The sequence below is a fragment of the Caretta caretta genome, chromosome 2, assembly GCF_965140235.1.
Source record: "Caretta caretta isolate rCarCar2 chromosome 2, rCarCar1.hap1, whole genome shotgun sequence".
Lineage (NCBI taxonomy): Eukaryota > Metazoa > Chordata > Testudines > Cheloniidae > Caretta > Caretta caretta.
In genome coordinates this window covers 157,822,894-157,837,936 of record NC_134207.1, presented here as the reverse complement: position 1 = coordinate 157,837,936, position 15,043 = coordinate 157,822,894, and the positions used below count along the sequence as shown (strand labels likewise).

General features: G+C 41.5%; 1 protein-coding gene across 5 annotated transcripts in view; it reads right to left on the bottom strand.

Annotated features, from left to right (window-relative positions):
• TPPP (tubulin polymerization promoting protein) overlaps window positions 1-15,043 on the bottom strand; it is a 120,884-nt gene that overhangs the window by 20,343 nt on the left and 85,498 nt on the right. For 2 of the 5 annotated variants that reach the window (XM_075125523.1, XM_075125524.1), the window contains exon 3: window positions 7,958-8,111. The exons of the other annotated variants lie outside the window; for them this stretch is intronic. In XM_075125523.1, coding sequence (XP_074981624.1) covers window positions 7,958-8,111 — 154 coding nt within the window. The remainder of the gene's footprint in view (window positions 1-7,957; window positions 8,112-15,043) is intronic. 5 annotated transcript variants of the gene reach the window in all.

The following is a 15,043-nucleotide window of genomic DNA, read 5'->3' as shown; positions in this document are numbered from 1 at the left end:
GAGCTGCCAGAGGTAAATCTGTGCCCCAGCCCTGAGCCCCCCACAAATTTGGAACCCCTTCCTGCACCCCAAACCCCTCACCCCGGCCCCACCCCAGAGCCCGCACCCCCAGCCCAGAGCCCTGACCCCCTCCTGAACCCCAACCCTCTGCCCCAGCCCTGAGCCCACCCCAAACTCCTCATTCCCAGCTCTGTTGGGTCACAGGCATCAACAATTTTCTTCAACTCCCCAGAAAAAAAGTTTGAAAACCACTGATCTCGTTTTCCACTAAATTCAGATCTGTGGACTTTGCTATTGGCCTTCACATCAACTTGCTAATGATTTTAAACTCTCATGTTGCAAAGTCACCAAGCAACCACAATTCCCAGTAAAGCCATTGGAAAATGCGGATGCTCATTACCTCTGAAAAATCAGACCACAAGCCTTCAAAACAGTGTATCAATTTCATGATCTTAGAACGAAGAAAATAGTGATCCCACCCATTATGTGCATTTCCATCACAAGCTGGAGCCATCTATTGAGAACAGTTCCAGCACCAGGGGATTCAAGAAGTATATGTAAGAAACATAAAAGTAGCATCCATGGAGACTGACAGAGTGTCTCTCCAAATTAACTGACAGGTTTCAGAGTAACAGCCGTGTTAGTCTGTATTCGCAAAAAGAAAAGGAGTACTTGTGGCATAAATTGGTTAGTCTCTAAGGTGCCACAAGTACTCCTTTTCTTTTTGCAAATTAACTGAGTAATGCAAAGGTCTTTTCGCCAGTTGTATCTGAAGGTATTGAGAAGAATCCCACCCTTGTTTGTACTATAAGCAGGTGATGACAAGCCTGTCTGGCCTTCTGTTAGCACAGTTTCCCAAGAGACAAACTGTCCACCATGCTTCCAGAAGTGTGAACATCCAACAGACAGACAATTCTACCTTGGCAATTTCATATTTCTTTTGGATTTGTTCAAAAGACATTAGAGATAATAATACAATAGCATCAGTTTCCATTTCTTTGTCTTCCAGGTTTTCTTGGTCCAGATACGTTCACAGATTGTGAAATTTGTAGATGCTCAGATAGATGAACACTCAGACGATACTACTCCCACTACACTTACTAGTTTTCTAAATGCTTTGCTTACATTAACAGAACACTAAAGAAACGGTGAAGTTCAGTGTAGACCATGTCTTTGAAAACATAGGCAGATAGCACAGGCAGATTTAGTTCCTTCCACAATCTAATTTGCTCTCACTCTGTAGTGATTAATGAATGGGTTTCTCATCCTTATCAAAAGATCAACCCAGAGAATTTCAGACTCGCTGCTATACAGATTTAGGAAATGCAAAATGCTCCTTTGGCCAAACTCATTTACTTCTAATGAATTCTTGGTTAATATAAGAATAAAATACTTTTCTACATCCATGAAACAAATGGCAGTGGAATGTGAGATTGGGAGGATGTGGACAAAACTATCATGGTAAGATGTACATTTCAAGCAGGTCTGTTTTCCTACAAAGACAAGGACTTTCATCTTTCCAGGTCTCTTCTGTCAGAGATCAGTGGAGATACCACAGAGCATGATTTGGTTAAGGTCAACTGTTCTTTATATATCCAGGTATTTAAAAGAATTAAGCTGTCCAATAGAAATACTGATCTTCAATAACTTTTTAGGCTTCTGACTTAACTACACTTATACTAAGCCTGGACTAAAAAAAATATCCAAAGTACCCATAACGCAGGGGGCCTGAATGGGAAGATTTTTTTCAAAGCAAGCATGTGGTTGTTTACAGAGACTTATTTTAGCCTCCAGAAAACCAAACTGCGTCCCTCATATTGCTTCTTCATCCCTGCTATTCTGATGCAAGCAAGGAAAAGAGGAAATCTTGCCTTCAAATGAAAGGGATTGTGGCAGGTCAGGGGTAAAACCCCCTTTAAAGCAATACCAAAATGCTGGCTGCAGACAGCTCTCTGGTCAAAAAGCCAGGTAGAGAGACATAGGTATGCAGCAGGGAGCCCAGCTGTAAGCCCTAATGAGGGCTAGCTCAGAGCAACAAGATGGGCTGAGTGGGAATAGCTGGGCTAAAGACTGGGGGGGGGCTATAAAAGCCCTGAGAAAACCTCAGTGAGGGGTTGTTGGCCTGGGAGGAGACAGGAGGGCTGTTTCTCTGTCTCCTTACCTACTGGAAGGAACCTCAAGAGCCAGAAGACCCTGGGAGGGGTCTGTGGTGTGATTGTTGTTGAGGGAATTGGGACTGCACAAGAACACTGTAAATAAAGACACAAAGGTGAAACCACTGAAGAAGGTGGTGGGACTCTTTATTATACCAGCCTAAACACAGAGTTCATGCACAAAAGTGGGAGTGCCGGCATAGACCCTGTGACAGGGATCCAGTGGACACTAGTTTGTTACAAGTAAACCTGTAGGATATTTATACAGGTTCTTCAGCTGGCTTATGAGATGTTTCAAATTTCAGCAGAACTCCCTATATGCGCTGTTGTGTACGCAACTTGCTCTATCAAAGTGTTGTCTCTTCAGTCATGGACAAAACTAAGTATGAGGGCTGGACTGGCAATTGGTCCATGGATAAACCATAGGTGGGAATAGATGTACTCTTCTTAGTAGCACATCTGCACTATACAGTATGGAGCAAAGAAACAGCTGCCCCTGTATGGACTCTTCTGTACGAGTTCTTTTAAATTCACATTAGTAAATGGCATGCATGTTTGAGATGATGGCAAATTTATTTAGCTCTGATTTTGTTTTGCCATGTGGGCTATAACTTTATCCACTCTACTCCTTTATTTGTTCTGAGCAGACTCTTTTGAAATACAGAAGAAGGTATGATCTCTGGCCCAAAGAGTTTACAATCTAGGAAACATTTTATAGTCTAAAATATTACGATGCAAGCTGAACCATTGGTTTCAGAGTAGCAGCCGTGTTAGTCTGTATCCGCAAAAAGAAAAGGAGTACTTGTGGCACCTTAGAGACTAACAAATTTATTTGAGCATAAGCTTTCGTGAGCTACAGTTCACTTCATACATGCATCCAATGAAGTGAGCTGTAGCTCACGAAAGCTTATGCTCAAATAAATTTGATAGTCTCTGAGGTGCAACAAGTACTCCTTTTCTTTTTAATCTGAACCATGTATCTCTTTGTCTGGGAGTAAACTGATTTTATATCTCACATGGGCCAGGGGTATCAGTTCAAACAGGACTTCAGCCTGATAACTTGAATTTTAGACAGTGCTTTACAATTACTGGTGAGGGGATTACAGGTCTGTAGTTCACACCTTCCCAATACATTCATCATCACGTTTCTAAAAGTGGACAGGAACCCCTTCTTCTGAAAAAGGGTTAAGTTGTCCAGCAGCCTGAAAAGTATGATACTTGGGTGTTATAGTGACAGAACTTGGAAGAGAAGCCAACCCTTAGACCAAAGCATCTAAATTTCCCTTTTCCTTCAATGCTTCAAGGATTGCTATTCAACTGGAGCACCCAAATGACCTCCCCATCCTGCTAAGTTAAAGGAGTTTTACTTCTTGCTGTATGGCCTCTGGGTCAATGTTTGTTTCTGATGTAAATGACATCTTCTAACATTTGAAGAGAGGTATGAAGTTTGTGCTTGTCCCCGCCTGTGCCTAAAAAACAAAAAGTAGCACTGTGTTTGAATTAACTATGTGGTTACTTTAAATACAGTGCTACTTAACCCACTTAGCAAACCACCTATCTTCTCCTTCACAATGATGGTTTTTAGCTGAAGAGCAGGCAAACATTTCTGTTCTTTAATTTAGTAACCCTTCCAACTGCTTGAATTGGATGATAAATTAGCCACACTTTGTTTTTTTATTTATACGGTGCCTCCAAGTAAATTATTCTCAAGACAATAGTTCAGATACAACTGACCTTTTGTTGTCACGACACCATTTTATGATCCAGCCCCTAATGAATATTTTCAATCACAAAAAAAGCGTGTGCATGCACGTACCTATATATCTGCACCTATATACCATTTGCACATGTAAACCTGGAAAAGAACAAAGCTGAACAGAACTCCACTTTAAAAAAAAATGAAAGTAAATATTGAATCCAGCATTTTCCAGCAGAGCAGAGTTAAACTTCTAGCCCTTCTACAGAGAATCCATTCTGGATTGCCAAATTAAGCTGCCTAAGGCATTTTCTGAAATATCGAGAGCTGCTTGGTGTAGAATGGGTAGATAAAGTGCTGAGAGACACAAAAGACCCATGACAAAATCTGGGTCATCTTGATTTGTCACAGGCACTTTCCCAAAATACGTCTTTCACTACCAAAATTGGAATGGAATTAATTTACGACATTCTCTGGACTCCCAAGAATTACCTCTCTTCCCCTCACTCAGTTATCGTCACTATCCCAAACATCTGAGCCATCAGTTGCAATTTCAGTTTCCATGCTTCTGCCAACATGAGAGAAAACCCCTGCGCAAAAATCAATGTTCCAACACATCTGTTTGCAATGCATAACCATTTTATAATGTTTTACAGGAATGCTGATGCAGCTCACATTCCAGGATACAGATCAACATTTCCACTCATCTTAGTATCTGGCTGCCAACTGTTGTCTTTCCAATCATATCAATCAACAGATAATTTTGTCATTTGAAAAACATTCTGAAGAAAAAAAAATGAATCCCTTATAGCACCCTCCAATCTCAAAAGCAAGGACTTGTAGATCTCACTGCTGAAGCGGAGATCTCCCTAAGCAAGAATGGGCAGTCCTTTAAAATAGATGTGCCCCACCACAAAAAACCTCAGCCAAAATTCAACCCAAGAAGGTAAGCCATCAAAAGCCCTTGATCTTCCACTGAAGTCTACCAACACCTGAGTCCCACTTCATATTATTTACATCATCCAGCAACTGAAATAGTGGGATATGCCCAAAATATTATTTGGGCCCCCAAAATGGCCCCCTGAAGCCTAAAAAGACCATCAGATACACATACCAAGAAATACAGATTAATTCTGTCTTCAGCAGAACTGAATGCACAGCCCTGATACGCAAACACAAAATCAGTTAAAACATGAACAGCCAAAAGCATAAAACAAAAAAGTAACTCTTGGAAAATATTTCACTGGCCTCTCTACTAATGTCTTAAAACGTATTGCTCCTCTCTGCACGGTGGTAAATCTCAAATTAAACTAGACTGGCATGAAGAGATGGCTGGATCAAATCCTTTCTGGGTGCCATTGCAAACAACTTTGTATCTCAATTAAATGTCATTCTGGCTACTAGCTCTCAGAATAAGCTTTTCTCCTAGACACCTGATGATTGAGGAAAGTATCTGGAGTTACTAGATTAGTAGACAGACTACTGTGGAAAGCTTCCAACTCAGGTTTACACGATATTACGGGCTGTTGCATCTGTTAACACCTCATGGTCACCAAGAACAACAGGCACGCTCTGACCCCTCCTTCAACCTTCAGGGGAACAGGAAAAAAACTGGGCGCCACCTCGATCAGAACCCTGCCCAAAGCAATGATGGAGAGCTCCTCACAGCATATTTTAAGAGCCACAGGATCCCATCTGAGTTTCACTTATGAGAGCATAACTGTTAAATGTATCAATTTAGAAGTCCTGCATAAGGAATAAAAACTAATTCAAATCGGCCCTCGTTTCCCCGGGTTTGATTTTTTTCCACCCCACCCCACCCCCCCTTACTTCCATGTTATCTATGCAATAACTTGCAGGTACAAGAGGGAGCAATGCAGGGGAGAGTCATTCTGCCTCCCTACCACTGCTACTGTGTTGGCCTATCTCATTGAGAATACTAAGCACTTACACAGTGCTACACTGTACATCTGCAAACCACTCAATGCCCCTCAACACATGCAGGAAGCAGGTATGTGTGCATTATTAGCCAGTGCTCATTTCAGTACCTACTGACTGACAACACCAAAGATTAGAAGGGGCCTGGAGTAAGCTTTATAGAATGTATACAAATCAAAGTAAGTAGTGAGTTAGTTAATATAGTTCACAAGGTTAAGCATGCCAGCGAGGCTGAAATGTAACATTATTTTGGCAGATGTCAAATACGATAAAGGGTGAATCACATCCCATTTAAGTCAATTGCAAAGTTACTGCTGATTTTAAACAGAAACAAGATTTGGCTCTTAATTAATCAAACCCAACCTTAGAACTGCAGCAACATTATAGTTATCACAGATTTCAAAGATCCTGTAAAAACCTGGTAAGTACTATAAGGATTATGAAGATTGCTCTCTCTGAATCTGTCTCTCTTCTCCAGAAACTCTGACTGTGTATTGGCATTTGTCCCAAAACCTCTCCTTGGAAAGACTGTTTAAAATTAAAGTTTTAATTAAAAGACCTGGGCTCAGTTTCAGTAAGATAGTTGAACACATGCCTAACTTTAAGCAAGTGAATTGTCCCATTGTCTTAACTTCAGCGGGAGTACTCAGATACTTAAATTGAAGCATGTTTTTAAAACTCTTCCAGAAACTGGTCCTATGTTACTTTTTATCTTGTATGTTGTCTATTTCATTTTGCATTTCACGCAGTTTTGATAGTGAAAATAAATAAGCCCGTGTAACTGGGCCAGATGCTGCATTGTTTGGGTGACAGAAGTAGGGAAATGGGGTGGAGGGGAGGAAAGCAACCAAACTTGATATTAAAAATAAACAAATCTATCAACACTAGGCTTTGTAAAACTTGGTTTTGTTACACAAAACCTATCTATTGGGACTAAGCTATCTAACAGTATCTCTACCAATATCAAAAACACTGAACAACATTATGGGTCTGACAGTCTTTAGTGGCGGGGGGGGAGAGAATAGATTTAAGAACAGACCATATAAAACTGAGAATTCTGCCCTTAACATTCCCATGTCCACATGGCTCATATCATGCGCTAGTTTTACTTTAAGACTTAAGTCCTTACTTTCTTTGGTTTTGTGGATTTAATCAAAATATTTTAAAGTTGTTTAACAAGTCTTGTATTTAACTCCCATTTTTCTTGCAGCACAACTTATAACTAATATTTCTCTGCTCAGATCACATGCTAGAGCTTTCTTGACTATTTTGATTTTCCTTTCTTATTGGGTGGTACTGAGCAGCATAGCTCTGCCAGCATAGTAGGACTATGTAGTATCCTTTGTAATAGTGTGATACGGAGATATTTCATGAGCTTTGTTGCCGTTTATTTCAGCACAAACATTTCAAGCAGGCCCATGCCAGTGCCCAGTTCACCTCAGCAGCAAATATCTGCAATGACCAGTGATGGGAACACTAGATAGGGAGGGCTCTGAGTTACTACTACAGAGAATTCTTTCCCAGGTGTCTGGCTGGTGGGTCTTGCCCACATGCACAGGGTCTAACTGATTCTCATATTTGGGGTCGGGAAGAAATTTTCCCCCAGGTCAGAGTGCCAGAGACCCAGGGGTTTTTTCACCTTCATCTGCAGCATGGGGAATGGGTAACTTGTTGGTTTAAACTAAAGTAAATGATGGATTCTCTGTAACTTGAAGTTTTTAAACTGTGATTTGAGGACTCCAGTAACTCAGGCAGAGGTTGGGGGTCTATTTCAGAAGTGGGTGGGTAAGATTCTGTAGAATGCAATATGCAGGAGCTCAGCCTAGATCAGTGGTGGGCAACCTGCGGCCCATCAGAGTAATCTGCTGGTGAGCCGCCAGACAGTTTGTTTACATTTGCACGGCCTCCTGAAGCTCCCATTGGCCGGGAACGGCAAACCGTGGCCACTGGGAGCTGCAGACAACCGTGCAAATGGAAACAAACTGTCTGGCAGCCTGTCAGTGGATTACCCTGATGGGCCACAGGTTGCTCACCACTGGGCTAGATTATCACAATAGTCCTTTTTGATCTTAAATAAAGTCTCTGAGTCAGTGTTTAGGCTCCTAAAAAGAAACAGCTTTGGAAAGGAGAGTGAGATTTATTGTATGTCACTACTAAAGTACTACTGTACCGTTACTCCAGATATGATCGGGGCTTTTCCTTCTATTAGTTTATGTATTTCTTGAACTGCTTCCTCATTGCTCTGGTCTTTAAATCGTTTCTTGGAGAGTTCTTGAAGAGCTTCTTTAAATTGATCAAAAGTAATCGTCCTAGAAGATTTCCCCCTGGCAAAACATACACACAAAAATCAGAAGAAATTACAGAAAGGATACACAGTACTCCAAGAGAAAGATAACAGATGTGGTCTGCAATAGTGAAGAACAGTCAACATACAAATACTACATCAAAGGAATTGCCCTTCATCCCAAGCTTATGCTCAAATAAATTTGTTAGTCTCTAAAAAGTACTCCTTTTCTTTTTTTGAATGTCACCGTAACAGTAATGAACCTCGCTTGGCTCGGCTACAGAATGAAAGAGAAACTAAAGGAATTGGACTACTGCTCATACTTCTCTCAGAATGTCTAAACCAAAGCCTAAAACTCAGCTTGACCTAACTATGTTTCTTAGGGGGTGTGAAAAAAAAAATCTCGTACCGCAAGAGACATATTTAGGACGACCTAAGACTGGGTATAGACAACCCTAGGTCAGTGGAAGAATTCTTTTGTCAGCCTAGCTACTGCCTCTCAAGAGGTGGATTTACTACAGTGAGAAGAAAAACCACTTCCATTGCTGTGCTGTGCTTGTAGTGTAGACATAGCTGAAGATGTAATCTCATTTGGGTAATTATTTGTAAACTCAGTTGCATAAATGAAATGAGTGACAGCAGCTTAGGCCAGGTCTACACTAAAAAGTTAGGTGGACCCAAGCTACATCACTCAGGGGTGTGAAAAATCCACAGCCCTGAGCAATGTAGTTAAGCCAACCTAACCCCTGCTGTAAACAGCACTATGTCAACAGAGAATTCTTCCATCAACCCAGCTACTGCCTCTCAGGGAGGTAGTTTAAATACCGCGATGGGACAACCCCTGCCATCACTGTAGTGAGTGTCTCCACTCAAGTGCTACACCAGTGCAGCTGCAGTGGTTTGAACATAGACATAGCCTTAGTGTTGAACGCAAAAGGTGATTTTAGATGATATTGCATAGGTCTCCTCTTCGAAACGATGATCACGACCTACCCAATCGTACAACATTTGTTTTGTGATATGAGCACTGTGAAATCAAGCTTAAACCATAAAGAAAACATGTCACTTTGAACTCCTCCTCCTCAAAAAGCACCATACAACCCAGTAGCACTGCATGTCTGATATCGTGACCTATTAAACAAGTTAAATAATAAACTTATTGTGAAATAGGACTTTACTTCTCTCTGTGACTGTCCCATTTAGGAGACAACATTCACAAATAATAATTTATGGAAAAGGTTATTTGAGAGCTTGACATTCATGAAAAGCACAGAAATTCATAGCTGAAGCTGAAACTCTATCATTAAGTCTTTGTGTTGTCTTGATAAATGATTAAAAGGGAAAGGGAAAGGTGCACCACATTTCCAGTCTGGTGACTTGCTTGGTTGTTTTTATTTGCTAGAGTAGAAAAGTGTGCTGTAGAGGTGCCTATGGGTAGATTTTTGATAGATTGTTGCTTCTGAAAATACCTTTTTTAAAAAGAAGTCAGTATATATTTAGACACTTTTATACATTATACACCTGACAGACCATAGTGACCCATTTAGAAGAGCTCTGAAAGCTCTTAACAAGAATGTCTGAATAATCACTCCAAAGATGTGTTTAGTCAAAAGGGCGTTTATGTAAATCTGCCTTTTGGCAGTCTAAAAGAAAGTGCATTTCAGACAGAGAACATAACTTCAGTTCACAAATCACTTTCTTTCTAATAGCAAAGACCATAGCAAGGGGAAATTACTTACTTGCCATAGCTTAATTTGTATGGAGGTTGTTTTGAATTTTGCTAATAACAAAAACTTATTAAGGATATAATTAAAGAGGATATAAATATATATCTTTCCACTTGCCTAATTTAATATCCCCAAACATTAAGACCAAAATTTACACTTTTTGCCTTTGAGATTTAGCCATATAGACATATCCCAGGCTAAAATTTAACGTACTAAGGGTATGTCTACGCTACAGTAGCACTGTAGTACAGATCCTTCCTACATCAAGAGAAGACATTGTTCAATCGATGCAGGTAATCCATCTCTCCAAGAGGCAGTAACTAAGTCAACAGAAGAATTCTTCCATCAATTTAACTACATCTACACAGAGGATTAGGTTGACCTAATAACAGAGCTCAGGGTGCAAACATTTTTACAGCCCTGAGCAATGCAGCTAAGTTGATCTAAGTTTTAGGTGTATACCAGGCTTAAGTATAAAACCTTGCCAGAAAAGCTGACAGTATTGTTAATGCAATCCCAAAAAGCAGCATCTCTAATACAGAGGGATCCATTTACAAAGTTAGGAAACTCTCAAAGTCAAAACTGTTCAACGCAGAGATCTGTGTTGCTTGGCAACATCAGTCCTGTTTGCAGCTGAAGTGTTTCTTTTTGTACCAATTTAAAGAAGTGTCCTGACAAAATTAGCAAAAAACCAGACGAGTCCTTTCAGTGATGACAGCTGTTTATACAGGTGTAGGTGATGGATGGTGAGGACAGGGAAAGTGTGTGCTGCCAACAGAGAAATCAGGCTAGACAAACTGCACTCCAAAATCTAATTTGACTTTAATGACTAGATGTCATTATCATCATCATCAACAATACCGTTAAGTCTTTGCAGGACCTCAAAAAGATGTTGGCAAACATACCAGATTCAACTGCTAATGTAATTCTATGTGCAACTATCCTGCTATGTAACATGCCTGACACAAGCAAGCATGGTAGAATGAGGACAATTCATAAGCAGATTTGTAAACATGCACTCCAGTTGTCTCTCATCAGAAGGGATCATAAAGAAATTGAAGCTAGATTTTGGTCTGAATTAAGGAAGGCAGTTTCTTAATGTATTCCTAGGGCAAAAACCAAAAACCCAAAATGAACACCCCTCTCCCCCCAACAACAAAACAAATGGTGAGAATCTAAGATTCAGCGCATTGGAAGTGACCTAAAACAGCAAAAATTCTCATTTCACTTTTGTGCACTCTAGTACTATTTGATATAAAATAAATCTGAAATCCTCAGGCATGAAGAAAAGCTTTCTGAACTGAGGCCCATAGCCCACAAAGTTTACAACACCTAACTTTTAGGCGCACAGCCACCTAGTGAAATCCACAAACCCCAAGTTAGGCTCCCAGGCTCCCTATACAATGCATGGGGAGAGTGAGAATGAGATTCATAAAAGCCAGCATGCTAGGTGGGGAGCCGCCTGAGCTAGCCAACAGCAGATGCCAAGGAGCAGATTCATTCTAAGCTCTCCTCCCCTAGGTAGTTAGGCACCTATATCCACTCACAATCCACAGCTGGGATTCCTCTCCTGGGGTCAGGCACCAAAGCAGTTTCTTGTAAGAAGGCAGCAGTAGACATCTAACTCTACACAAATCAGCTGAGGGAGGACAGTGACTTCCCCCTTATAACCTTTAGCCCAATGATTAGGGAACTCACCTGGGATGTGGGTCCAATTCCCCACTCTGCCTGATGAGAGGGGATATGAACAGGGAACAGCCACCTCTCAGATGAGTGACTTACCCACCGTGCTAGGGAATGTTCCCATGTGGGACTCCCTCAAGTGCTGCTGTTGAAGCTCTTCATCTGTGCATAAATAACTAACTAGTCACTGGGCCAGACAGAGAGAGAATGACTCTATAGTCCAGCGGTTGGGGCAGTCATCCGAGAGGCGGGAAACTTGGCTAATGCCTACGTTCACGTGGTTTGAGGCTCATGCTGGAGCTGAGGCATGAGACAGGCGTCCAGGCACCTGGACTTAAGGGTTGTGCACATACTGACACACGGAAACTTAGGCACCATGGGGACTTTCATGGTGTTTAGGCACTGATGGATTTTAGGCACCTCCATGGTTAGGCAGTGGCTGAGCAGGGGATTGATCTTGATGGCACCTAAACATTGGACTTCAGCACCTAATCTCCTTTTGTGGACCTGGGCCTGATTCTCCCTGCGCACACAGTGGCTTTTCACTTCACGTGTCTGTATGCTCATTAACGTGTTTTGCATTTGAAGGCACAGATGTTGGTAGTTGGCAGAAGCATGTAAGAACCTGTCACGCCTGATTCACCTATCCTGTCATATTCACGGGGCTCTTCCTCTGGTAGGCATTGAAGATGAGCATCTATGACAGGATTTGTGCATGTGATTCCAAAAGGGAGGTGGGGGAGGGAAAGAGGAGAAAAGAGCAAAGATAGGCCGAAAGAATAAATGCTGTAAAGATGGTGTTATCTAGTGACTACATATAAAACCCTTAGGGTTTTTACAGCAAAGAGGAATAAATTGTTCACAAAAAGTGAATATGTTTATGCAATAATATTTTACAATAGTTGCTTTATATAGGGAGCCTTTCATCTCAAGAGAACCCCAAAGCACTTAATATTGGCCAAGTTCTGCTTTATGTACACACACACACACACACACACACACAAAATGACTTCTGCCTCCATCTTTGCGATAGAACACAGTAGTTGTTCGTGACTACTCACATGCTAACAGAACACAGTAACGCTACATAGCATGTTTTTTAAAAGACAGGAAGTGAAGAAGAATATGATCTCTAACTAAGACTGCAAGGGAATAAGGCAGGCAGAATATACTGCAATTATCCACCTGGAATTTGGCCAGGAAGCTCGTTAATAGGATTAACATCCCTATTCTTATCAGAAATGCCAAGGGATCTTTAATGAGCACAATAGGTCAGCACCTTGTCTTGTGTCTCATCCAAAAATGCAGCACCTACAGCAATGCAGTATCCCATCATAATGCCACACCAAGGCATTGGTTCAGCACTGACTCATAGCAAAAGGGGCTGCCGAGAGAATTTCCAGCCCTACGTTTTAGATGCGAGTTATACCTGGAGGACTCCCATCCAACCATGCCAATACTGCTTAGCTCATGAGGTCTGACAAAATCACAGCCCCAGTTGGAATGACTGCATATAGTCAGTATAATCCATGGAAATTAATAATGTTGACTGTCTGCCAAACAAGTTTTATTCTGGCATGAAAAGAACTTTTATCAATTACAGTTTTTTCACAGCTGCACTTAGCTGATAAGAGAGTGACACTGATTTACCTTTTTGGTTTGGTTAAATGGGGAGTAGTGGGGAAAGGGATATGCAGATCTGACTCCTTCCAATCTATGAAATGGACAACCGTATCTCAAAAAGTCTTCACTGTTCACTCTCAGATTATAAAACAAGGAGCGCTGAAGACATAACCACAACATATATTCAAATTCTCCACCTCAAAAGTGCATGCTGGAGCCACCACAAACAGGTGCCCTGAAAAAATGAAACAGTTTAATTTAGCTAGATGTATTCCATATAAACAGTGAAGAAATTAACCCATGATTGGCACTATGAGCTATGCTATATGTTATGCAGTGTTGTAGCTGTGTCATTCCCAGGATATTAGAAAGATAAGGTGGGTGAGGTAATATATTTTATTGGACCAACTTCTGTTGGTGAGAGAGACAAGCTTTTGAGGTACACAGACCTAAGGAAGAGCTCTATATAGCGCGAAAGCTCGTGTCTCTCACCAACAGAAGTTGGTCCAATAAAAGATATTACCTCACCCACTTTGTCTATGCAATACTGGCAGATACAACTGACTTCTAAGGAACTCCCCACCAAATTAACTTCTGGTCTGAATTCATTATGCTTTCTTCTCAGTCCCAAAGCCGTTTTGCCTCCACACTTCTTGTTTTATTAAAAGTTGGCAGAAAGTCTGTTCAGCTGTAGTGTCTTGCGTGAAACTCTCCACCACCCCACAACCACTCCCGATATTATTCAGTTATATCTAATAGCTTCACTAACACAAAAAACTGTGGATGGTATTTTCAAAGGAAAATAAGGGAATTAGATGCCCAGTGGGATTTGGGCACCTTAGACTATGAAAATCCGAGCTTCTGTGAATTTGACCTAGTCACTATACAGAGGAAAGAGTGAAGCTCACTATTATTACTATCATTATTATTATTTGCAAGGTGGTAGAATCTAAGAGCCCGACTCAGAGACCAGGACCTCGCTGTGCTAGGTGCTATAAAAACACAGAACAAAAGGACAGTACCTGCCCCAAAGAGCAATAATCTAAAACAGCAGAAGATCATTAATGATCTGGAAGATGGTGTGGATTGCACCCTCAACAAGTTTGCAGATGACACTAAACTGGGAGGAGAGGTAGATATGCTGGAGGCTAGGGATAGGATACAGAGGGACCTCAACAAATTAGAGGATTGGGCCAAAAGAAATCTGATGAGGTTCAACAAGGACAAGTGCAGAGTCCTGCACTTAGGACGGAAGAATCCAATGCACTGCTACAGACTAGGGACCGAATGGCTAGGCAGCAGTTCTGCAGAAAAAGACCTAGGGGTTACAGTGGACGAGAAGCTGGATATGAGTCAACAGCATGCTCTTGTTGCCAAGAAGGCCAATGGCATTTTGGGATGTATATGTAGGGGCATTGCCAGTAGGTCGAGGGACGTGACCGTTCCCCTCTGTTCGACATTGGTGAGGCCTCATCTGGAGTACTGTGTCCAGTTTTGGGCCCCACACTACAAGAAGGATGTGGAAAAATTGGAAAGAGTCCAGCGGAGGGCAACAAAAATGATTAGGGGACTGGAACACATGACTTATGAGGAGAGGCTGAGGGAACTGGGATTGTTCAGTCTGTGGAAGAGAAGAATGAGGGGGGATTTGATAGCTGCTTTCAACTTCCTGAAAGTGGGTTCCAAAGAGGATGGATCTAGACTGTTCACAGTGGTAGCAGATGACAGAACAAGGAGTAATGGTCTCAAGTTGCAGTGGGGGAGGTCTAGGTTGGATATTTGGAAAAAAATTTTCACTAGGAGGGTGGTGAAACACTGGAATGGGTCATCTAGGGAGATAGTAGAATCCCCTTACTTAGAGGTTTTTAAGGTCAGGCTTGACAAAGCCCTGGCTGGGATGATTTGAGTTGGAGATGGGTCCTGCTTTGAGCAGGGGGTT